The sequence below is a fragment of the Perna viridis genome, chromosome 14 (genome assembly GCF_037379345.1).
Source record: "Perna viridis isolate PV_CMFRI_1.1 ecotype Kerala chromosome 14, ASM3737934v1, whole genome shotgun sequence".
In the NCBI taxonomy this organism is placed as follows: Eukaryota; Metazoa; Mollusca; class Bivalvia; order Mytilida; family Mytilidae; genus Perna; species Perna viridis.
In genome coordinates, this window is record NC_142458.1 from 6,803,648 (window position 1) to 6,830,607 (window position 26,960).

Here is a 26,960-nt window from a genome sequence, read left to right on the forward strand (position 1 = left end):
CTACGTCCGCTTCTGATAAAAACTACCATTTGGTCGGTTTAAACTATTTATAACTAGCCTTAACTGCCTTTTGTCAAATAATCGAGTGTACTGCGGATAATTCTCATCAAATGTACTTTAAACAATTTGTTTTTCATTTTTTTTATATAAATACTCCCAAGGACGGTCACATAAAGCCCCATTAAGCAGGGTAATTTACGATCTATATCGTTTTCTTTTGAATGAATCAAAATGGTGTTATTTAATTATTTTGTGCTACTTTATTGTTCAACTTGTTTATTCTGTAGTCACGAAAGTGTCGCTGTCTAGGTTTTAGATTAGTTTGTGAGCTCGGTGTTAAGTTCACGATCTTTTCTAAAACCAGTTTCCAACAGTGATATTTGTAGATCAGATGACTAGATGTCAAAAGTTTAAACTCGAACGGAGACAATATTGAATATCAGCAAAAAAATACCGAAATGTCAGCAGTGAGATGATTAAGATATTTACGCCAAAATCCAAAAACATGGACTCAACGTGACGACGCGAAACAAAGACGATATTTTATTGACCTTTGAATCATATACTCCAATACAAAAATTAAGGGCCTTTTTTAAAATATATGTTTTTAATGAATGCTATGAAGATTTATTTGAATTAATAACAGACAGATTTGTTTCTTTAATGTTCATGTGTCTCCAAATTGATATTTACTGCCATTAATTGAAATAAATCTGAATTGTACTCATTTTGAAAACACATGATTTCAAAAGTGACCCTTAAATGGTTTATGGAGTATGTCTAAGAACTGTACTGCTTACAATTCATTTTGTTTTATTAAGCTGTAGCTGTATAGTTTCATTTCAGACATTGGATGAAGTTATAAATGACATGATAAAATCTAGCAATATAATATCTTGACTATCGAAGAAACATTTCCAAAAATTTTAAGCAAACAAACACAAAATACGTAACTGAGAAAGTCTGGTTGATGGATGAATTTTAGGACAATGCCAGGGTCGATAATCAAAACGAATTTTGTGTTTTCCTTTATTGTTTCGAATTTTGATACTCGAACTACTTTACACTAATGTACAACCAAGCCACAATTTCCTACATTCAATTCTTATTGTTAAATATATGATGTAAATACATGACGTAGAAATTGCTCCTCCCATATGCGAAATAGACGATTTTCAGGTCGGCAAGTACTCATATTCCATAAGCACAAACCCTAGAAACCATATTACATGACTACAAATTTCTACTGGATACAAGAGAATACGTTTAGGGGAAGTATGATCTCCTTAAACCCTTAAACACCAAGCCTGAATTATGTTAGAGAATAAGACGGGTAAATTCAGCTGGGTCCGAGTGTCAAACGAATAGACCGTTGTAACGCTAAAGTTGTCGTTGAAGGCGACTAAATAGTGCTCAAAATCATGTCCGGTGGCCATGGCGCTCTATCCACAGTGCAACTGAGTTGTGTGCTCCATGTGGTTCAATAGGGTAACCCTGGCTAAATTGCCCGACCTCCTTTTCCTCTTCTCCCTATTTTCAATGGAAATCAAAATCAATCGACCTTAATATCCTTTCATCCCATTTTTTCATCGGATCCAAGCGTGCTGCAGGCACGTGCTTCTATTCCGTTACGACAAAGCTAAGTTCTCCTATTCAGAAAAAGCAAACATAAGTTCGAGAGGGACCCTAGAGTAGGCAAGTTCTCAAATACCAAGCGGACTCCAAGTGCAAAATTAATACAGACATCTAATCAGCTTCAAGCATGGTTATTCTGTTCCAATAAAGATTCTCATTGCATGTTCTTTACATAAAATACATAAACACATTTTTAAACAAACATCAGCTTTCACTAATTTAGCTATTTTCAAGAGTAGTTCTTCCCTTGTTAATTACAAAAACATTGTGAATTTAAAAGAAAGGATTTAATACATTAACATTTAGATTATTTTGATTATTAATTTATTTGTTTTGAGTTTTGATTGATATTGAAACAAGGTCATGCTTTGTTTTCGGTTAGTACATTTGTCAATTGTAAATGAATTCTGGGTATTTAAATACAGTCTATCAACATACACCTGGAAATGTCATGGTGGGTCATTTATATGAGATAGACCCACCAGCATGAGTTATATTTAATTTGCTCTAATTCAAAAGTATCATTATAAAAACCAGCATTTCCGAACAGAAAATTAAGCCAAAGGTGAAGTAAAAGAATATGATAAATCTTTTCCGTAAGGTGTTGCAAAACATTGAGACAAAACGATTACAATAAAACATGTTTTAACATACTGAAGAGTTTGTTCGGTTAAGACAGGTGTTCGGTTTAGAAAGGTGTTCGGTTTACCAAGGTTCAAAATACATTTAAACTCACATCAAGAGATTAGAATAAAAGTCTGGTTTGAACAGGTTTTCGGATTATTCAAGGTCCGGTTTGGACTGGTTACTCTGTATTTACTTATGTATTTTTACATTCTAAAGTAATAAATATGATTTATTCTAGACACAGAAACATACGACCTCATAGTGTCATATCGTCGGAGGCAAAATCAATGTACGTATTTTTGAAATTGTGAGACAAAATACGGAAACAAAAGTACATTAAATTACATTCAAAGTACTAATAATGAGGCTTACAAAAACCATTTGCGGAGAATTTTACCACAACTTATTTGTTTGTGTGTTTTAGGCAAAATGACTATTTGGTTTTAAATAAGGTTATTAGCAATGTTTTGGTAGCGCATTACAAACATGAACATATATTAGTATGAAATTAAATAGAAATATTTAAGCTTGAGTCAAGATTTTATGCAAACATATATTTTGTCCCAATTTTAGGGAGATGCACACCGGATATGTCCCTATTAATGGCGCCTGGTTAAAGTATTTCTTTCATTTGACATTCTGTCACATTATCTATCTTGTTGCTGCGAGTTACTTTCTTTCTTGTTAATATCTGTTGCTTAGTTATCAACGTTCTTCTTTCAAACCGTTTTAACACATTTGAACAAAAAAATAAATTTTACATGGGAGCTTTAATGAAATATGTTCTGTAGCACATTTCACACTAGCGTATTCTGAACTCAATTCTCTCCGTGTACAAAAGTGTTACCTAAAACTTTGATAAAATAAAATGAATATTCATAGAATGCGGTAACCACCAAATCCTCGATCATTTATGTTACTTCTCCAGTAAAGCATTCTCATACTTGCACTGAGTAAACGTGTGTCTCTCAAATAAAGAGTAAGTAGGATAAACCAAGCTGGGAATATTGACAATGTTCGCAGAAAAAAAATCATTATGCTTTGACACAAACACCATCCATGCTGTAAATCCCTTTACACTGGTTTATATTTTAATCTTAATTGTTAAAGAGTAGTAATCAAGGGAACCCATGTTATAGCGGTAATCAAAAGAATGCAATCCAGGGACAAAGATCAGACATGCAAAACAGAAAAACACAACAAAGAACATAAAGTAACTAAAATCATACATACAAAGTAACAAAAGTAAATGAGTAACTCGGACTCAACTAAAACCTTGGAGCATGGACCAGATGCACCGGGAGGGTAAGCGTAAAAGATTAAACTGCATATTTCATTTCCAATATACGCTATTTCTGTCATTTTCTATCATTCATCTTTTAATGCATCTACTTGGTAACGACATCGCTGGCGGTCTGTCCCTATATTTTACCCATTGTAAAGTGACATGGAGACTTTTGGTTAGCATTCCGCAATTCAATTATTCAAAAGAAAAGACCGCATTGATAATGAATCCATTCCTGATTGACAATTGAATAGATTAACTTAAAGATTTATTGTGAATCTTAACCAGGTTTTCTCATAACTGTTTCACAATTGTTACTTCGCACATACATAAGACAAAAATTTTAAACAATTGTTAATAAATCTTCTGTTTGCAGACAAATTGATTTTTTTCATATTTGTACAATGTGCTTAAAGTTTTTATAAGTACAAAAAGTGTATTATAGAGTGTGTAATTAAGTGATAAATCAAGTAATAGTGCGTGCAGTGAATATCTAATTTTGAATAGAAAGTGCACATCAAATTTATGAATAAATAAATAGGCCAAATTGGTATGTAGATGCAATGTAGTGTATTAATCTGTTACTTGTTTGTTTCGTTTCGTTTTCTTTGTTTTGTTGTTGTTGTTGTTGTTGTTGTTTTGTTTTGTTAGTTGTTGGTTTTGTTTTGTTCTGTTTTCTGTCTTGTAAGACAACCGGTCATAAAATGGAGTAAATACAGAAAGGGTATTTGTGTTGTAAGTCCCATTTCGCGTTATTGAAAGATAATTGAAAATTTTATTTCCTGTTTTAACAAAAATAGATGTAGATAGAATTTTTTTTTCTTTTTGCTACGAAATGAAGATATCATGCCAGTCAAAGGAGTTCCGTCCCTAATCATGTGGCGCCACAATATAAATTAAACAAAAACTCCTTGAAGAATGTAACCAATTAAATCATACATTTCATTTTATTTATCCGTCTAGATATTAATCCAAAGATGATAAGCACAAAATATATTGTCGATTTATTTGTGTGTTTTATGGATAAGTTAATCAACAATTCACAATGAAATTTATAGCAAATAGACTTTTTTGTGCTTTTTTCTGCGCAGACTCAGTCAATACTTCCGCGATGGAAAGGCCGCAAAAAAACTAATCGTGTCTAACCTTTTTTTGGAACGGGGCTGTGTTGCGTTTACCTGGGGAAGTACTTATTGGACTTGATCGGAAATCAGCATGAAAGGGTCATTTTGCAGTAAATTTTGAATTTTGTATTAACATTTCATTTCAATTTAATTGGTGTAGGGACCGGTCATTATTAAACTCCAGGGTGGGCCGGCAAATTGAAAAATGATCCCGGAAAAAAATAACTGAACCCCCCCCCTTTCCAAACACAGAAAAATTCTCACCCCCCCTCCTCAATTACAAAAAAAAGTCAATCCCCCTTTGCATTTTTTAAAATGAAATTTCAATGTATTGATTTAGTCAAAACAGAAAAGGAAACATAGTACAATCACAAGTTATTTAAGGAATGTTTCAAATGTTTGAACAGGTTCATATAAAACGAAATATTTTTGTTCTGTTTTGCTATGTGCACATACACTTCATGTAATTGAAAAAGAACAGATATTGTATAATACAACAAATGCAAACCACCATAACAACCAGCGGTAAATTTAATACCTTCAGCGGTCATAACAAGACCTTCATCATGAGGATAACCTCATCTAGTAGTAAGCTCTGAAAGGCCCCAAGTAAAAATTTAAGCAATGTAATTTTCTATGCATAGATCAAAAATGAAACTGACAATGAGAGACAATGACTGAACCAAACATAAAAAGCTTTATTGCACAGGACATCATGTATAAAATTCTGGATATTGCACAAGTACATGTGTAAATGATTTTTTTTTTAAATCATGACCACCACTCATCAATTAGTCAAAAAATACATACCCCCTTTCAAGTACTGCTATTTTTTCTTTGGCCCCTACTTTTTTGCCGGCCCACCCCTGGAGATGAATAATGACCGGTCCCTAAGTATTGGTTAGTTTTGATGTGTAAATAATGTGTTTATTTGTATTTGTGTTATTTTTAGTATGAGGTAAAGCGCGTTACTACGGAAGCCGGTTAGGGTCATTTGAAAAAAAAAATATGTCGAAATAAAGACATACTATGTCGAAATTGGGACATAATATGTCGAAATTACGACATAGCTAAGTCGAAATTACGACACAGCTAAGTCGAAATTACGACATAGTATGTCGTAATTTCGACATATTTATTTTGTTTCAAATGACCCCAACCGGCTTCCGTACATTACAGTATTTTTACGGTAATCCGATGGTATAGAAGTATTATTACTATTATATTTGTTATTATTATTACTTTTATTATTATTATAGATACAGAAACGCAGGTAAACATGGGACAATAACAAAAGTATTTTTTTACAAACAAAACATTAATGAAATTGGTTGAATTACGTATATCATGTGGATGTGGCATAGATATAATTACAAATTAATTTTTTATTATGTGGTGACCAGTCTCCTCCGGGGTACGATCAGTCTCAATATATAAAGTCAAAAATACCCTGGTTAGAACGAGTAACAGAATATTCAAAACATCGTCTGGATAGATGCAAAGGAGGAGTAATCAAGGGAACCAAGATTTTAGCAACAATCAAAAGAATGTAATCCTTGGACAAATACCAGATATGGAAAGCAGACAAACACAACAAAGAACACAAAATAACCAAAAATTTACATACAAAGTAAAAAAAATAAATGAGCTACTCGGACTCCACTAAAAACTGTTAAATAGTGCACAAAATACCGTGTAATCGTCAATCTATTTGTTTTTTTTCTAAATCCAAAGGATCGCAAAAAATTAAATTGCAAATAACAATTTCAAATCATGTTTACCGTTAGTCCCTTGAGGTTTATGACGACTTTGTGAAGTACTGCTTCATTACAGACAGCTAAACTATTGGATTAATGGAAAAAAATACAGATTTTATAGTCTGAAAGTCAGATTTATAGATTCTACATAAAATGTAAAGAAAGATAAAATTAGCACAGAAATCAAAATATTCGTACATCAGATACAGTAAAACCTGTTTAAACTTAACCTATTGTGGACTATAGAGTTTGTTCGGTTTAGAAAGGTGTTCGGTTTACCAAGGTTTAAACATATATTGTAACTCATGTTAGGAGTGTAAAATATGTGTCTGGTTTAGACAGGTTGTTGAACTATTCAGATTAGATAGCTTTTACAATATTAATATACTTTACAACCAAAAGAGATAATAACCAGTGGATGTATAAAAGTCAATATGTACTTTGTACATTAAAAAATTGATTTTTTTAGATAGTACTTGTGTTTCGGTGAGGTTTACAACGAGATAAATAGATGCGCCATATTGGATCAAGTTTCGGAACTTGTTTGTTTAGTGATGTCTGAAGAAGGTATTGTTGAAATAGGTTTGCAGATTAAACACATTATTGTACTTTATGTCTTTTCGTGCAAACGGGCACACCCAAATTCATTGAGTATATACTATCTTCGATTTCAAGACATGGGCGTTAATGTAGAGATGTCAGAAATATATAAATAGGAGATGTGGTATGATTGCCAATGAGATAGTTATCAACCATATGCCAGGTAACGAACAATTGAACTCAACGTCTTCAATGATGGGCAAAAACCCATACCATAAAGCAAGCTGTACAATCCCCTAATATAGATCTTGTAAAATTATTCATTAATGACGGAAATCTACCTAATCTATACAAAAGAGTAATCAAGGGAACCAATTTTATAGCGGTAATCAAAAGAATGTAATCCAGGGACAAAGACCAGACATGGAAAACAGACATACACAACAAAGAACATAAAGTAACTAAAACCATACATACAAAGTAACAAAAGCAAATGAGCAACGCGGACTCCAATAAAAACTGGTAGCACGGACCAGGTGCACCGGTAGGGTAAGCGTCCTCTGTTTTCTAGAAACACCCGCCGAGTTGCTCATAAAAAGTCAAGTCCGTAAAAACGTAAAACGATTAACAATCAAAAACCGCAACCACTGGACTACAGGTTTAATTTACAGAAAGAAAAACACATAGTGTTTTCTAATGTTAATATCAATAGAAAAAAATACGCTAGTGTGACATGTAAATCAATGCAAAAAAGAAGATACTTGCGACAAGGAAGACGTCATACATGGAGCTAAAGCCACGGGTGCCAAAAATATAAGAGCCAGTTATAAACAAGAATAAACCGATTAAATCTCGAAATTTTCTAGGCTGTTTAATTTCGGAGAAAACTTAAGTCATAGCATAATAGCGAGAAAAAAAATTATTGACTTTAAACATGAAATTCCCCTAAATATAATAATGAAATATAAATGATGGCTGCAAAAATCTTAGACAATACCATATAGCGGAAAATTTTCGCAAATTCTGGAAATCACGAAAATAGAAGGTTGCTAACTTAAAGTGTTATCTTCCGTAAACCATACATATCTATGGCATAAAAAATTAAGACCGTGAAAATTACTTTCCTCATTTAAAAGAGCAAATCGTAAAATTTAGCACATTAGTAAAATTATGCGCCAAAGGGTAATAGTTCATTGTTACAAAACAACTATTTAGAATCTAGTATAATCAATACTGGAGAGAAATGAAGTATGATAGTGATTTTCTCTGTTGTAGATGTATGCACTGACACTTCTGACTCAATGTCCGTCGTCGAAGACACAGGAGTAAATAATACTGGCACTCGTCAGAATGACAATGGCCAAGTAAATGAAAATGAACACCAGGCTCAGTGTTTGAAACCGCATGTGGTAAATATCTCTCAAAAAGTTATGTTCAGTATATAGTCAGTAATGTAGAGATATGAAAATATTGATAAATATCGTTTTTATCTCCCCCTAGAAAATACCAAAAATGTTGTTTTTTTCAAATTTTAGAATGGACAGCAACATTTCACAAATTAATTGATTGATTGGTTAGTTTTGTTTTTGCGTCATTTCAGGATGAGCCCGTTTCATTAACCAAATAAACCCTGCTTTGTTTCAGTCAGCCACCCTGAGCAGGTGATTTTGTAAAGCTGACTAACGGAAGCAACATCCTACGAATATTCTCCAAGCAAAATATCCCCTATTATCTGGCTATGATGTGAAGAAGTTAACCCGACGTTATTTGATTGTAAAAAACGGTCAATCCCAACATAGACCATATTCAAAACCAGTATCAATTCCTTATTTCGTGATAATAAACTTATCAAAGAACAGGAATGGAAAATTGCAAAATAGAGTTTTCTCATGCTCATTTCTTGTACTTTGTATACACAAATTGTTACAGCGTTAAAAGTGATATTTACCTGAGTCATTGTCATACAATTTTTATCGAAGGAAAAATTATTTCAGTAATTCGCATTGAATACAAAAAATACCATCTTATATATTATTCATGGTTGCTGTTGTTTTTTTGTTTTTTTGTTTTTGTTTTTTTTTTTTTTTTATTATTATTTTTTTTTTATAAATTTATAAATATTGTTTGCTATCTAATCAATTGTGATGTTCATATTTCAATAACTACATTTACTATGCATATCACTAAAATACGCTGATCTCATTAGAAAATCGGCTGTACACGTGATGTTTTATTAGTCGATGAAACAGATCTTCAGCCTTTTAGGCAGCAACGCCCAAAATTTATTGGATTTTCATTGATCACTGTTGCATATTCTCCATTAATATCTAAAATATAATAAAAACTAAAATAAGACAAATATATGAAACTGAATGTTTCGTCTTTGATGTCATCAGCGTTTAAAAGCATTGACCGGCCGCATATTTTGGACATGAAGCGTTCCTCATTGAAAATGTGCTACGGTAAAATCTGTTACACATCGATGAAACATCAGATATAAGACGTCCAATCTTAAATACATTGTAAAATATCAGTATATTACAAAACCAACTGCTAATAAAAATTCATATTTTAATTTTATATCTTGTTATCATTTTGTTTGTTTTGTTTTCGTTTTTTGAATTTGTTCTTTTATGCTGTTTATGTTTATGTTTTTTGTTTTGTTTTGTTTTTTTTTTAATTTGTTGTTGCCCTAAAAGACTGATGACACTTCTGAAAATCTCGATTATTAATGATTATATTCATTCTGCGATTAGTAGTGAGGTTTAGCCCTATAACACGCAAGGTAAATAAGCAATCTGGACATTACCAATTATAGTTGAAAAAATAAAAGTAAAATTGGTATGTAATTGAATTACGAAGAATAATAAGGGTAGAATCATTTTTTTTTTCAGACAGTTCCTAAAAAAATCAAAAAGGAATTTCAATGTGAAATTCATTCAGACGAGATTGTGCGATTTTACTGCATTAGATGTTCCAAGATGATATGTGACGACTGCATTCTCAGTGAACATAAGGACCATAGATGGGTAAAGTTGAGGGATTATGGGGGAAAACACGAGCGACATCTAACGGAAGACATAAGTCAAGCTTCAACCAAAGTTTCTGAAATACGAGAGGTGGTTGATAAAGCTAAGCAGGATTTTCAATCGTTCAAAACCGACATGGAAGGTCACCGAAAAAGTATTACAAAAAGAAAAAAAGATATAGAAGACATTATTAGTCTAGTAACTAGAGATTTGTTAGAGTTGGTTGATAAGGAAGAAAAGACATCAAGTACTTTGTTCGGAAATTTTGTTACGAGGCAAAATGACCGTGTTACTAAACTGAATCAAATAATCAGTGTCTTAAAGGAAAAGAATTTAGAAAAAGATGATTTCGTAAGATGTTCTATTATACTGAATGAAATAGTACAAGGCGACCCATATACAGACGTTCCCCCAAATTTTGAAGGAATCGCTCATGTTTTCAATGAAGATTGTAATGCAAAAACATATATACAGAAATTGATGGGTTCTGTTATATCATCCAACAATGCAAACGCTGTCATCAACCAAGAAACGTACGACAGTATGGCAGAATTAGTTAACACAGACTCTTATTTACAGCAAATGGTTTATGATGAAGGAAACTTTGAAGTACGACACACTTTCCATGTTCAACTTGATGGTCCTATCAAATACATATCAACCTATGCTGATGGTCACGCAGCAATACTTGGCAATGAAAGGTTACTGCGTGTTCATCTCGAAAACGAAAAAACTTCAATTAATCTTCTAACAACTCTTCGAGAGGTTCCGGTTGCAGTTGCAGTGAATATAAACAAGATACTTTTCGTGGCGACAACTACACATTTGATGCAGTTGATTAAGACAACGGCTTTCATTACCAAACAACCACCATACAAACTCAATCCCGGAATCGATATTGATCATCTGAAACCACATTGTTTATGCATGACGGGTCCGTACTTAACAGTTTGTGGCCAACTGCAAAACACAGCATTGCACGAAAACCAATTTGAACTTTGGGATTTTGACACGACTTCAAAGAGAAGAACGGCCATTAAACGATCATTTTACTTTACTGAAGATGATGCCATTAAAATCATCAGTATATGCAAAGATAGAAATCAGCGTCTCTGTCTTGTCTGTCAAACCGATAAATACTCCTGGGTGCAAGTACTGAACAAGAATCTAGAAATAATCTACAAATATCCTAAAAATTACAAACACATAGATGACTACAGGGTAGTAGGAGCAGGATTTCTAAGTAACGGCAATGTTACTGTTTGCTGTCGGGTACACCAGCAACAACATCTTATAGACGAAGTGGGAAGTTGCCGCTGGAAACGGAAATTGAATAATAAACCAGTTTGCTGTGTCGTGGACGAACATGATTTTATATGGGTCGGGTGTGATGAAGGGGTTGTTGATATTTACCACCTGTAAACTTTACTTTGAATGATTGGTAAAAAGCATTACATATTTTTCATTTAATGAATCAATCACATATAAATAGATCTTTTGTTAATTGGATGAATACACAAAACATCCTCTTCCAATACATAATCATTGAAATCTTTATCTATTTAAAAAACTGTTTGATAAAAGCTATATTGATTACACTGTAAGATAGAGTGTTATGACTATTGCGCTTTTTGTCTGATTTTCCTGCGTTCAATTATTAATAAAATTGGATCATTTTACTAAAGACAAAATTTCAAAATACATTTGAATTGATAAAGATGTGCTAAACTTATCTGTCATAATTGAGCCGTAAAATTTAGTCGTTTTATGTCTTTTTGTTCTGAAAAAAAAAATAGATTATGCACTTTTTTCTAAAAATGAAACTCGTGATGAGATGCATTTTGTTTTATATTCTCCTGTATACCAAGGTTTTTAGTCCTATTTCATCAAGCGTTTTGACTGAAAACCGTCATGTACATTTATTACCTCCAGCAAGATAAAAGAATTATGTGGTAAAGACGAGTCTCACATTCACTTCCGCTCCGCAAAAGTTCTTTACCTACATCGAGGTCAACTGAGGTCAAGGGGGGGGGGGGTAAGATCGAGCAAAGGGAGCAACTACTTATATCGGGTATACAAAGAATTATTAAATGAAACATACGTCCGAGAAACATTTAAGGTGTTTTTTTTTTATGTTCAGAGACGTAAATCGACATAACTACATAACTATATATGTTTTTGTAGCGTTCATATCCGATATACTTTCTTTGTCTAGTATTAAACCGCAATCGGAATTCCACCAGATTTGACGTAAATGGAGAGCATTAAAGTCGTATATAGGTTATTTTTCTCCTCGTGCTGTGAAGTTACGATGAGTCACGCTATATATAGATTCTCTTTCAGTTGCGAGTTGTTTGAATTATTTTCTTCTCTAGATAGTAAAATCACGGTTTTCAGCGTGCGAGCTATATCAAACATGTTAAACATCTTAGCTTTACCATAGAGAGTCCGGAAATATCTAAATAAAGAATAGACTTAAAGAGAATCGCATTGTCTCTTGGAACCTGTAGATTAATCGGTAGTCGGACAAATTATAAAATGGTGGGAAAAGTTGCGCAGACATTTAATCACCCAGTGGATAAAAAGTCATATGCATTTTAAATCACGGGCTAGAATGGGAGAAATTATGTTTCACAACAACTTATGTTTTTTTTTTGTTAATTTAGAAGTTTAAAATACTTGAATTAGTATGTTCCATTGTATAAAAATCATGTAAATATGACGTAAATAAATAAAGATTATGAATACATCAAAACATTCTGTACTGATTCAAATTAAAGATGATCAAGTTAATTCGTTAAGATAATTGTATTGGCTTAACTTGGTATAAACTTTTATCATATTAGTCAATGTAAATATATAAACTAAACACTTCCTTGTTGTCTTGTTACATTATCACTCATATTATTATCTACCCATTATACATGTTGTTAAAAAAAATTGCTAAATTTGCATTAAATATTGCAAGTTATAGTAATTTAAGTCAACATGTTATTTAAGTAACTGCGTTTTGAGAAATTAAGAATATAACACATGCACGAGTGCACGATAGGGAAATCTCGGGCATTCGAGGATAAGATTTAATCGTTCTCAAACGAGGTACCGCCTGGTTATAGAAATATTACATCTTACCCAAAGGTGTCTGAATTTTCCCATTTTTCTTGCATGAGAACAGCGGGTGTGTGATTCTTATTCTTACTTCGAGTTAGTTGACCATTAAGCAGCTGATCGTGATGTATTAGGCCAGTGATACGTCACGACCAGGTGTAAAGTTTAGGTCACAAACTGCAAGAAATAATCAATCACCGGTTATTATCGATAAAACCTTTTTTTAAATGTTCAAACACATATTCGATATTGGTAAGAAATGATCATTAACTCTGTCCCTAGCTCTCTTCCTGTAAGAAATTGGTGTAATAGCCGCAATTTCTAGTAAAGTGTTTGAGATAATCGATATAAACTCCATACGCTGATCATGAAACTGCTGGAATGGTGTGACAAAGGAAAGGATAGTTATTTACAATCGAAAACTTTCCCCTTGCCTTTTTGGACAATTTCCAAGTCAAAATACGACGAATAGGTGAAAAGAAGATATTTATCAAATCTAGAATCATTTCGTTATTTAACATTGTCTACACATTTATAGGCTACGGATCTAAACTTGAAAATTATACCACAGGGTTCCAAATATATGCTTTCAGTAAAACCAATCGCTATAGATTTGAAAAGGAATTATTAGTAGTGATATACAAAACTAACTTAAGGAATTAGTAAAATTAATTGTATAATTCACACGCAATATAATGAAAGAAACTGTGCATCTTAGAAAACAAATGTGCTGTACTATTATCCGCGCATTTGATTAAAGCTCCGCAGCCAAGGTGTAGAGATGAATTCAGTATTGAGTATAGATGAAGTTTATTTCATATTTTTATATTGGCATAGATATTGTCTTCCTTACACTGGAATAATGCCACTTTGCCGTTTTCAAATCCCATCCAAACATACTCGCCAAAATTAGTTGTACTATATATTGGGCTATCTGGAAGTCTGTCCGTTTGTACGCACTGTCCGTTCATGTCTACTAAGTGTTGCTCGCGTTTTGCTCGCGAGGTCACTGTGATGTAACTATCACCAATAAATCCCGCACCAACTATGTCGTAACTTCCAGAGTCACCTGTAAATGCATTTACTTTTCCGTCAAACGGGGGATATCGGAATTTCTGATTCCCGTTTTGATCAATCACAACAATCCATGATTCGTTTTCTGGTCGACATACCAGACAAAATAATCCATTTTTATTTTGGCATACTTGAATTGGGTAGCTCACGTCGACTTTTTCGGGTAATAATGATAGTTCCCGTTGAATTTGCTTTCCACTTGAATGCCATTTTAGAATGTACCTTCCGCTCGACCCCTTTGATTTGTCGAAGAGACAGAGCAAAAGTTCCTCGACACTGTGTTGCATTTGTCCGATACAGAAAATAGTTTGGTCTCCGATGTATACGTTTGAGCTTCCCAAGGTATACGCTACTCTCCGGGTGACCACAGATGTCGAAGTTTGGAACTGTTTAAGGGACTTCTTGTTTGGGAATCCTAGCACCAACATATTCTTGGAATTTAATCCAGCAGCGTTGGGATCTTGGTCAAGTTGTTTAAGTAGTTTTGAAGTTGGTTCCTGACCACTGAAGTCTACTTCAGTCACGTGTGTCCCCACAAGCCATATAAGAAGGGGCATCTCGCGCAAAACAATATAAGCGATTTCTTTATCCGTGCTCAACGACTGCAACTTAGTAAAATCCTTTCTTTTCCACATTACATTTTCTACGTAATTGTCCGTTTCATTTTCAGGCATTTGTTCCGACTCCTTGAAAACTTCGTCGAGTTTAGAAATTGCGATTTGTTCAGCTTCTTCGTTAACCTTGGATGCTTTTCCGGTGTTAACCGGGTCAGCAAGTGAATATGCCCCGGACTCCATGTGACCTAGAAAGGGTTGTAGTTTTTCCTTTGAAACAAACAAATCATTGAACTGGTAAATAGGAGGTTGTAAATTCGGAGTTGTGTCTGCATACGGATCGTGCAGAAGTAGCTTATTAAAAGCAACTTAACATTTGGCTACATCGGAATCCGATATGTCTGACTTTTTTTCTTTTACTGTTTCTATTAATGCTCTCAAGTCAAATATACGCTTTTCTTGTCTCTTTCTAAACCGCTCAAATTCTTTTTTAGCAGCCGTTCTTTCCGAGTTAAAATTTTCGATAAGATCATCTTGAAGCTGATTAAACAAATCGTCGACCATCTTGCGTTTAGCTTTAATGGTCTTCAGCTGCTCTTCGATTAGATCTTCGAAGACGGTCTGATTTTCGATCGCCTTGGTTACTGAGGATTCAATAGCAGGAATCTTACTTTCTTCGGCTGAAGTAACGGCTTTGAGCAATGCCTGTTTCTGTCTGACCCCAAACTCTTTTAGCTTCACAAACTTATGGTTTTTGTGCGGTCCAATAATGCAATCATCGCATGCTAGATCTTTACAATTTTCGCAATAAAATCTGACTTCTTCTCCGTCATGCTGTTCACAAATTCCTGACATCACGTTCTGAAAAGGTTAAAAAAAGTCAACCTTTACAAATGGTTGAAATAACACGAATTGTATTGTGCAACTTAAAAGATGTAGGGTCGCTCGGCTTTAAAAATGTTTATTGTAATGATATCACAGTTAAACGGTATTTAACAAAAAATGGTAAAAATTGCAATTGTTTTCCGGAAAACTATGTACACACCCAAAAAACATCTTTATTGTTCACATATGATAAAACTATATGTAATAATGAATGCATTCCCTAAATATTAAGTTGTTTTTTATGGGTGTGGACACTATTTCTATCTTTGTCAAAAAATATGAAAGGGAAGTGATCAAAAAGTACAAAATGAACCAAAAAATTTGAGTTTTGTTTAAACTTTTGGCAGTTCTTTTTTTCCTTTTAATGCAAATATTTTCAAAAGTCATTTTGTCTTCTTAGTTATTATGGATTCAAGTCTCCAAATTCCCAATAAACGCTCATAACACTTGAGTATTCGTTTTCAGTTATATCATAGGCCAAGAAAAGCTTTAATATGACTCCTTTTCCTTTTACTCGTAGACTAGTATATAAGCTCATTTTTAAAGTCATCATTTCTTCCTAAAAAATCATCATTAAGCATGAAGTTTTCAGAGCATCTAATTAAGAGACTATGTTGTAATCAGGCAAGTACGTTGATATTGGAGGAAAGGAAAGGAGTTATTTTATCCCATTATATTATTGTTCCAATGTAATAAACTAATTATGATGCAAGAAAGAACAGGGATTTTTTCTTCGTCGAAAGTGGTTGACTCAGAATATAGGTTCCAAGTTTTTTTAAAATCAGCTAAATAAAGAACAAACCATTTAAATGTTAAAAACAGTATCGACTTCCCGTCACTTCAATTCATTCATACATAGGTCAGCAAATAAAAAAGTTAAGTTTAATTCAACACGGATGTCATTATTCGACATTATCACAGAAAAGTGTCCTTTATCTATAGTTTTGTACATTGTTGTTAGTTTAGTAATACAGTAAGATATAAATTGGGTCGATATGTATGATCATGTCATCTAGAGGCGTACGTATCGGGTTCCATGGGACAAGAACAAATTGCGATACTTTCCTGCCCATTTTCCAGTGACATTTCTAGGCGTAGTGTCTAATCCTATCCACAATTTATGTTCAGTCACACATTGTTGTCAACTTTATTACGCATGAATTGTTGCGACTGGCGATAAAAAAAAACAACAATCAATCAATCAATTTTCAATCAAAATCTTCGAAGTGAGCACATTCGTCATGAAGCATTATTTTCGACACTGAAACCAATTACAAATCGTGCAATTTTATGGTATTTTATTATAAAATAGCCAAACCAAATACTATAACATATCGGACAATCAAGCATAAGTTGAGTAACAGGGGTTAAACCTTAAAGCCACCTTTAGACTTCTTTGAAATTCATTTATCTTATAAATCAAACAAAATACCAATTAATTATTCAATATCAATTTCAATAATTTATGTTGAGAAAACAGTTGAAAATAGTGGTTTTTTTTTCACTGATTTATTGTTCATATCTTCTATACTGTTTTGGCCACTGGTTTTACCTAATTTCACTGTTGGCAATTGTGCTGCCCATTTGTGTTGAAATCCACCGAAAATAGTGAACCGTAATGAAAGCGGGAGGTTTAGCGCTATAAAAACTGCTTTAACCAACCTTTCATTTTGGATAAGCCTGTAAAAAGTCGGGTTTCCAACTTTCCGATTTTACCCTGATAATGCCATTTGTTAAACAGATTTTCAATTAACTACTGCCTAGACTTTGTCAGTTCTGTATTTATTTAATGCGTGCCACTTACCCAGAAACTGGGCCGTACTACCTGTTAATGATCAAAGTTACTTAGAAGTATCTTTTCTTAATTTCAATTCGTCGTGGCTTCAACTATCATCAGTCGTACCATAATATTACTGAAATGAGATCGACCTTACCTTTTAAAGTTAACCAGATGCAAACCGAAATTTCATGTTGTTTTATCTGACAAGAAAATATTCACATTTATCTATAATGTTATTTCTTTGATAAATTATATGAAGATATGAAAATGAAGTCACTATATGTATTACTTTGGAGTGCACGTGGTAAAAGGGCCTAAAATATTAAGTAATTTTACTTGATTTTAACAATTTAAAAGTAAATATATTTTATCAGCATTATTAGCATGCATAAAAAAATAATGTCACTATTAGGTCTAAACGTACAGAACCAATAATCGGTTCTTCCAATTCAGAGCGTGGCGATATCCTCTAGGAAAGTTTACGAAAGTTAACAATAAGTTGAGCGAACCTAACATACTAATTCACCACTGATATAGCCATGCCGTAATGGAAGAGGGAGGTTTAGCGAGCTGTAAAACCTAGATTTAACCCACCACTTTAGTTGAAGTGCCTGTATCAAGTCAGGACCATTGCGGTACCAGCTGCTCCGCTGGTGTAATATTTAAATTGCCAGATTTGTTTTTGAGTGGACTTGATTATCAATCGGATAAGTGTTCGGTTATTTTGTTGTTACCCTTAGTCATAATTATCAGACTAGAACTTATCATCTTGGCCACTGAGCAAAAGACAATGATATCGAAAAAAATAGTGGATTTCATTTATATAATACTTAATCACTACTTTAAATCTTTTACACCACTACCACTCATTACTAAAATTTTCCACCCTATGTAAGAGTCACCAAGGGAACTAAGATTCTAGTGGAAAACAAAAGAATGCAATCCTGGGACAAAGACCAGACATGGAAACGCACAAAAAAAGAATATAAAGTAACTAAAATCATACATATAAAGTAACTAACAAGGAGCAACTTGGACTCCACTAAAACAGGGAGCATGTACCAGGTGCACCAGTAGGGTAAACGTTCTCTGCTTTTCTATTAACACCTGCGAAGTCGCTCATAAGAAGTTAAGTCCGGCATGGACGAAGGAGGAAATTAATAAATTTATAGCAAATTAATAAAGCAGGTAAAGGACTTGTCATGAGTGGTGTGTAATGTCTTGTGAATTTTTTTTAACATCCAGGATGAATAGCAGGGTTAACTTAATTTGCACTCTTTGCTATGCTTAGGATTGATTGATTGATTGTTGGGGTTTAACGTGCTATGCTTAAGAAACCCCCAACTTGAACAGAAAGTTGATATCAGACAGCAACTAAAATTCTTTACAAAGTATGTCCCTTCTATATAAAAGCCACATATATATACACCAAATTTGAGATCAACCCATCCACTGGGAGTCATTGTGGTGAAATTTATAAGATCAAAATAACTGACAAAAAGACAATGTAATTCAATATACCACCCCTCGTTGAGTGGGGTGAAAATAAGCTGGTAGAATATTACAATACTACAATGGCAGATTGCAGGGGGTTGGCATCCCTCCTTTTCATAGGAAAATTTGTCACTTTCAAATGTAAAATTGACAAAAAATGATAGATAACATCCTAGCATCCCCTTTTTTTGAGGAACACTGGCTGGCACCTCTTCCTTTTCAAAGTGTCAGGATCCGCCACTGTACTATAAAACATGTAGTGACTCCTTCTTTCTAATTAGATTTCATAAATTTAAAAAAAATATAGCATTAATGAAGATTTAATGTAATAATAATTGATAACATGCCACTAAGTGGTAAAAAAAGGGGGATGGCAAAATATTCAAAATGACTGGAAAACTATATTTTGCATTTTGTTGAAAATTTAACAAAACCCATTTTGTGGTATTAAACAACCGAGGAAAGTTCTTTAAAATTTATGAATTTCGTTCTCAAAGTTATCATCTGGAAACGATCAGGCGACAAACAGACAGACAGACATTGTGTGGCAGTTCTGTATATTTTTAATGTGTGCCACTTACCCAGAAACTGGGCTGTACTACCTGCTAATGATCAAAGTCATCATCTGGAAACGATCAGGGGACAAACAGACAGACAGGCATTGTGTGGCAGTGTACAATAAACTAATCAAAAGGTCAACTTTATTTGTCATTAACAGTAATAAAAATCTTTATGCATTGACTTTGAAACAACATCATGTACAACATAAACAAAGCTGAACTCTGGTTATTACTGTAGAGTCGAGATTTGTCAAAATAAAATGGCTAAAATGACATTCATACAGTATATGAATTGTAATTATTTTAGCAGGTACTTAATTTCCCGATTATTGGTCTATGAATATATATTCACGGCTACTTATTTTCATGGACTTTAGCAGCTTTCATGCAAAGAATAATGGTAGAAATTCTCTTTTGTGTGTACTTATTTTCGGGCGTTATGCATGACTGCGAAAATTAGTGAAAATTAGTGAAAATAAGTACCAATGGAAAATAAGTACAATTAACACAACACAATAAAACTTGAACATTTAAAATCATGTCCTATGTACACAAGTTACACAGTGTTTAAGCTAGAACTGAAATTCACATTCAATTTCAAGTCCATAGAAAAAATTATAAAGCAAAACGCACGAAGTCTTGTTACAAAAAAAAAAAAAAATAAATAAATAAAACATTAAAAAAAAACAAAAAAACTGTCAAATATTTTTCGTTATTGCTCTCAAAACTAATCAATCCTTGTTACTTTGATGCTCACATGAGATTGATATAATATACATAATACAAACATTTTTATGATTTACAAGAGTTATGTCCCATACCCTAGGTCTACCTTCTTAAATATTTGATTATTGTTGAGAAGATGAGTAAAATATGGTCAACAATGAGTAACTGCATTAAAGCCCATACCCTTTTTTGGAATTCATATAAAATTGCAAAATTACTTCACTTAACTTTAAAATCGAATCCAAAGGTACAGCAGACCTGTATAAAGCTTTTTTTTCAAAATAGTATGCGGCTTTAATAGTACTTGCAGAAAAAAAAAACTGCAATGAAAAGTTCTGGACAAATGGATGGACGGACACCATGATAAACATCCCATAGAGCAGGGGTATTTAAACAAAAGCTTCGGTTTTTTTTTAATAGTAACATATAACTATTCATTAAAATCTAATACATGTATAATGCTTTACAGTTTACTTATATGCATGTGGATGTGACGACAAACAAATAGACAACATGAAATTGCACATGGTGTTGTGCTATCTATATATTAAAAAGCCAAACGTCATATTTGAAATCAATCCATTCATTTGGCAATGAGATAATTGTGAATAGATTCCAACAGACAGAGAGATACAAATATACCACTCATTAGTTGAAAGAGGCTTTAAATATTTCAACTGAGGCCCTGCACATAAAATGATCCAAGAGCCAAACCAGAAAAGACAAACATCTTAGCATCTGGAAAACAAGTACTTTTAACATTACACAAAAGTCAGCTCAAAACAATATGTGAACACTCATGTCCTTCTTGCTCGCTTTGCTGAGTTAGGAGTCTGCTGAGTTGGTGTTTGTTGAGTAGAAAGACGTTTGCTCTGTCGTGTTGGAGTAGCAGGTACACTGGTAGTAGAAGCAGGACTAGATGAAACAGAAACTGGTTGTGAACTATTTCCCATCGATGTCCTGGTTCGTTTGTTAGGAGATGATTCATCAGGTGTTGGTGTCTGACCTTTCGTGGTAGTTCTAAATTCAGGTGTTGAGGGTTGAGATCGGGTGTTGGTTCTGTTTGGAGGGACTCGAGGGCTTTGCATTGTAACACCTAAAAATACAAAAATCAGTTGAAGTTTTGTTTCATACTGACTACCAAAACAGGATAATTTAAAGATGACTTGATTATTTGGTTTTGGTAACTACCTCCTCAAATATATAACCAGCAAGTATACTTATAGTTTTGGCATAGTTATGTCTTTTAAGAAAGTGATTTTGTTCCTTGTTATAAAAGCAGCCTCAACCCTTTATTTTTGGGAAATTGTGCCTTATTTTCAACACATTGGGAAAATATTTAAGGGGGGGCAGAAATGTGTCATATGCCAGTCTGGAACTGAAAACCGTAACTGAACTTACAAATATGTACTCCCAATATTTCTTACATTATGACTTGCTGAAGAAAAACATTCCTTGGAAGTGAACAAACACCGGGCCAAGAAATCATGTCTTGAGGAACATTTCACTGGCTTCTTTTTACTAGTTTCAAAAAAATTTGCCTTCCTATGGGAAAAATATTCTTCAACATTTTGTGAAACCCCTGGGGAAACTGTCAATATTCGAATGCAATAAAAGGGTAACAAAATCACTGCATGAAGACGTATTGCAAATTATGTGCTACAACCACTTTCTTAAGAAATATGTGAAGGCATTTTAACGTATGTATTTTGATGGCACTCAGCCATTATGAATGGTTATTTCTTGGACACCCATCTATACATGAGGCAAACTTCTTTTCGAAAACATGTAATATACAGTCTTCACCCTCGTGTGATGAAAAAGAGTGATAAATAGGTGCAAAGACAACAGGAGTACATATTGAAATGTAAAGCAGTAAAAATGTGGAAAAAAATTCTTAAAATCGTAAGATGGGTTTGTCCAACTAGGGATACATTGTTAAATCCATGATGTCAGCAATGCACAGCACCATGCCTAATTGGTCACGGTTCAATGGAAATTAAAACTGATGTTCTTGTCAGTTCATTAAAAGGCAAGTGATTGTCAGTTCATTGAAAGTCAAGAGATTGTCAGTTCATTACAAGGCAAGTGATTGTCAATTCATTAAAAGGGAAGTGATTGTCAGTTCATTGGAAGTCAAGAGATTGTCAGTACATTGAAAGTCAAGTAATTGTCAGTTCAATGAAAGGCAAGTGATTGTCAGTTCATTAAAAGGCAAGTGATTGTCAGTTCATTGAAAGTCAAGAGATTGTCAGTTCATTGAAAGTCAAGTGATTGTCAGTTCACTGGAAGTCAAGTGATTGTCAGTTCATTAGAAGGATGAAAAAAGAGTTTGGTTTGTTCACTCACAAACCTACCATAACATTTAAGTCATTCAGACTTTAATTTATTTTGTGAGTGAATAGACTAACACATCATAACTGGGAAAATAGTAACAAAAATGTCTAATGTATTCATATTAAAACTAGACGTGCTTCGGGCTATTTTGTATTTCAAATATGTCATTGGGGCAGAACACCCATGATATTTAGGGGTACCACCAACACATTTAAACTAAGATGAAATACATTTGTCTTATAAGGAAACTTTGAAATTTACCACTCCCCCAAACACATTAATAAATCAACAGCATTTTCCCCTTGAAATATTTTAATAACATGCTTGAAGTGCTTGTCTATGAAAGAATCAGGCAGCAGTAATTTTGTAAATTTATGTTCAAATATAGGTTGTTAGCAAAATTATTTAAAAATCACGCAGAATTCCCCAAAATACCAGTTTACCCTAGTTTTTTATGTTCCCAAGTAGCCCATGTTCTTCCCAAATCCAACCATTGGGAGCAATTTTTAATAAAAGAGTAACAAAATCAATGGGGAGTGAAACATGGTTTGAAATAATCCACTACTTCTGATAGTATAAATTTACTATTTGTACCACTAGAATCAAGAAATCAAGACTTCATTTTCCATGTAATTTAGGTAAAATTGGCTAAAATTGCTTTGAAATTCACTGCAAATGAACATTTCAGGGGCAATTACACAACTTTCTAAAATTCTAATGATAAATTTTCTGGCATCTTCAGTAATGTAGAGATCAGATAGTAGTTATTTTCTATAGAGAAGAAAGATCGTTGGATTTTGATACACATATTTCAGGGCTATCTCAGAAATAATTGTTAAAGGGGTCAATGATTAGACTTAACAGTGAAAGAAATTAATTATACAGTCGAACTTCACTCGCTTGAACTCGGATGGCTCAAACACCCGGGATTTCTCGAACACAATTAAAAATACCAAAATTTTCTCCTATATAATCAATATAAATAACCTTGGATTTCTCGAAAAACTCGAACGGACTAGTCGGACCGTTCAGTAATAAATCTTAGAGAATAACCCTCACTAATTCACACTTGTCAGCCATTTTGTCAGCTTGGGTAATAAAAGGTGTGAAAAACTGAAACCCTATCATTAATCAGTGTCATTTTAGTTAATTACAGGTAAAATTTAAGTCATCACTAATTAGGTAGTTTTGATCTTAACATAAAACTAAAGTTAGAGAATGTTCCTAAGTCGGTATAATGAAACCATGAAAAAAAAATAGGATGAAAACAAATTATTGACTCTGGACATTTTTAAAAGAAAACACAGCATTTTTGATGTCCACAAATCGATATAATCTTCCGAAAGCGAATGAAAAAGACCCAAGAACTAACACAACTTCGAAGGAAATAAGCAATTTCTAACGATGAAGTCGAACTCGGACCGGCAACGAAAGAAATCCATAAATATACAGAAATAACTTCAATTTCTCGAACTCCCGATAACTCGAACACATTTCAATGGTCCATTGGAGTTCGAGCTACCAAGGTTTGACTGTAATTGTATGCATTGTAGGGTCATATAAAAAGTGCCTCCAGACCCTCCCCCCACCTACACTTATTTCTGGAATAGCCCTCAGATTTTTCCCATTTTGTCTGATTCTTACAAAGACTTGTATTAAAGTATAGAAAATTATAGACCGACCTAGTTTGTACTGGATATCTTTAAGCTGCTGTTCGGCCTCCCGACATTCTCTGTGTTTGTTTTGCATCTCAGGATCTTTCATTTGGAGAGCCTGTTCCTGTAACTCATCCTTAGCTATCTGTGTTCTCTGTAAGGCTGCCTTAAAGTTCTGTATCATACCTGAAATTAAAAGATAAAAGTGCAAAGTTATCAGGGGAAGATTTATGTGAAGTTTGACAGGCAAAGACATTAGTCATTTTTGTAAGACAGCCTAGAAGTTCTATATCATACCTGAAATCAACGGTTGATAACAAGTTATCAGGCAACGCTAAAACAATTTCTAAAGCGATCATTACCACATAATTGTAACGAAGATTTGGCAATACTATAAATAGCCTTTATTGGAAATTTTTCCAATCACATTCCACCAAACAATCCCCTTTCCCTGAAACGTAAGTACACTTACTGATTAAAGAGGAAGACTCATTGAATGAAGACGGTAATGGTTCACCGAACACAGCTCCACGTAACTTCTCTATTGGTAAAGCTTTATTCATCAATCCACCAAATTTACCATTACTTCTTACTCGATCACCCTCTCGGGTAAGTATGGTTGGACAGTGACAAAACTTTACCAGCTGTCAAATATAAAGGTTTAGTATTCATCTGTCAATCAAGCTTATTTTCATTCCTATAAACAAACTTATTTTCACCTGCGATTTTCTTTTCACAAATTAGGCAAAAATAAATCTCAGTAAATAAGACTCCTTATAAAAGAGGTATTTGTTTAAAAGAGTGTTAGATCAAAATTTAAAAAATACCTGAATGGATTAATATTCTACAAGTTAAAAAAAACATTGATAACAGTATCTCATGTAGTTTGAGAAAGACGTGTACTACACTGAAATTGAAATGTGCCGAGTTGTCAAGACACCAATAATGCCCCGCACGTGAAAGAATCGTCTATTGACACTTGGGCCATGCAATAAATAAACAACTTTTCACAGAGCTGCTAAGCTGCTTAGTAGATTATCTATCAATTCTCCATAAACATTTGCATGTGCATGTGGAAAAACACATACAGATGAAAGTATTTTTGAAAGGTATATACTTCAAAAAGTAGCACTGATTTCGCCATGCTGATTTGATTCAAATACTGTTGCAAAAATTTTGATATATCAGGGGCGGATCCAGGATTTGAGTCTGTGGGGGGGGGGGGGAGTAAATTGAATTCAATGCCATGCAAAGCAAGGCAAAAAATATTATTGGGTGAAACTTGTGGTGAAAAATTTTTTTCTTGCCAATTTAGGGGGGGGGGGGAATAAGCCCGGTACACCAGTCCTTGGATCCCCGCCTGTATATCACACAATATATCACACAAGTTGCTGCAAATGTTTCCAAATGAAAAATTGGAATTATTCATAAAATGAAAGGGATCTTCCCACTTTAGATATAAATATCTCCCAAAGGTTTCCTTTTAATATGTGCAAGCATTTTTGAGTTACTGTGCAAATCTTTAAACCCTCCCTCTTTTTATGAACAAATATCTGTAACTAAAAAACTAAAAATTGGAATTTTCATAAATTAAAAGAGAGCTTTCCATAATGAATGTATACACTTTCTGAAGGTTTCAATATAATTAATGAAAGGGTATTTGAGTTTACATTGCATGGAAACTGGAAAACACCACCTTTTCATAAATGAATATCAATAGCTCTTAAAGAAAAAAAAAAATGAAATTTTTCATCAACAAAAAAACATAGGCAGCTTTCCAGTGTAGATATATACATTTCTCAAAGTTTCAATTAAATCTGAACAAGTGATTTTGAGTTATTGTGCAAAAACATATGGGACGGATGAACGGAGAGACTAGGGTAAAACAATAGGAGCCCACTCCCCAACTTTAAGTTACAGGGGGCATAAAAATATACGAACAAACATATTTTCCTTCACACAAGCTTTCTGGGAGTATAGCATGACAATACAAAGACCCCTAATGGCAAAATCATCCATTTACAAGAATAAAAGCAAATATCATTCATAACTTGGTAATGAAAAAAGTGTGAAAAACGAATTTCCAAGCCCAAGGGCAACAACTTAGTAAAACATTAATGAACAGAAACAAAATCAGAACTTAATTTATAATTTGTCATAAATGCAATTTGTCAGATAAAAGTGGAGAAAATTAAGAACTAGTAGAACTACCTCTTGTCTGTAAGTGTTAGCACTCTCTATATTGTCTAATATCAACGTATCACCAAGCAGCATACCAAATACTGGAATTAAATAAAATGGAAATATGTTATGATAAGAAACTCTCTGAGTGATAACTCCATTTACAAAACTTTTTAATGACCATCTTTTGCGAGCATAAGGCCATAACCATTTTGCTTCATGCACATGCTTTGAAGTTTCGTCACATTCTGATGTATGGTTCAGGAAAAATGTGTTTACAAGGAAAATACAATTGTCACAGTTAGTATGCAGGGTGTGTAGGGGAAGTCTTTTTAATTGTCAAGCTATAATTCAAGTTAACAGGAAGCGTGACTAGAACATGTAAAAAAAACCATGGTGAAGAGAAAACTAATTTTCAAAATTTTCTCAAAGCAATCCTATGAAAGCTTCTGATATTTGGCATGTGGGAGATCAACCATAGAAGATGTGTCACGCACTATGAGTGGTGACCTTTGATCTTGAACTTTTCCAGGTTAAACTCACGATTTTTGCACAACTGTTTGTTTGGAGTCAAAGCAATCTTATAAAGGTTTCCAAACTACATGTCAA

General features: G+C 33.5%; 2 protein-coding genes and 1 pseudogene across 4 annotated transcripts in view; 1 reads left to right on the top strand and 2 right to left on the bottom strand.

Moving 5' to 3' along the window:
• Nucleotides 1-6,864: 6,864 nt before the first annotated feature.
• Nucleotides 6,865-12,871, top strand: LOC148597958 (uncharacterized). 2 transcript variants are annotated; one of them, XM_088561343.1, is made up of 3 exons: nucleotides 6,865-6,995; nucleotides 8,244-8,377; nucleotides 9,863-12,871. In XM_088561343.1, exons 1-3 carry the CDS (start codon nucleotides 6,983-6,985, stop codon nucleotides 11,417-11,419), a joined length of 1,704 nt encoding a protein of 567 aa, XP_088417469.1. In that variant the 5' UTR covers nucleotides 6,865-6,982; the 3' UTR covers nucleotides 11,420-12,871. The 2 variants fall into 2 exon arrangements, with proteins under 2 accessions (XP_088417469.1, XP_088417468.1); XM_088561342.1 differs by having other exon boundaries at nucleotides 6,887-7,010.
• A 707-nt stretch (nucleotides 12,872-13,578) lies between these two features.
• Nucleotides 13,579-17,444, bottom strand: LOC148597959 (uncharacterized; annotated as a pseudogene). Its single transcript, XR_015918509.1, has 2 exons — nucleotides 17,423-17,444; nucleotides 13,579-15,594 (listed from the first exon to the last, which is right to left on the bottom strand). The product of XR_015918509.1 is annotated as an uncharacterized LOC148597959 (transcript).
• A 2,135-nt stretch (nucleotides 17,445-19,579) lies between these two features.
• Nucleotides 19,580-26,960, bottom strand: part of LOC148597960 (structural maintenance of chromosomes flexible hinge domain-containing protein 1-like) — a 73,166-nt gene continuing 65,785 nt past the window's right edge. The window contains exons 45-48 of the mRNA XM_088562617.1: nucleotides 26,382-26,452; nucleotides 24,643-24,814; nucleotides 24,198-24,356; nucleotides 19,580-21,274 (exon numbers count right to left, since the gene is read on the bottom strand). Coding sequence (XP_088418743.1) covers nucleotides 20,976-21,274; nucleotides 24,198-24,356; nucleotides 24,643-24,814; nucleotides 26,382-26,452 — 701 coding nt within the window. The 3' untranslated portion in view covers nucleotides 19,580-20,975. The remainder of the gene's footprint in view (nucleotides 21,275-24,197; nucleotides 24,357-24,642; nucleotides 24,815-26,381; nucleotides 26,453-26,960) is intronic.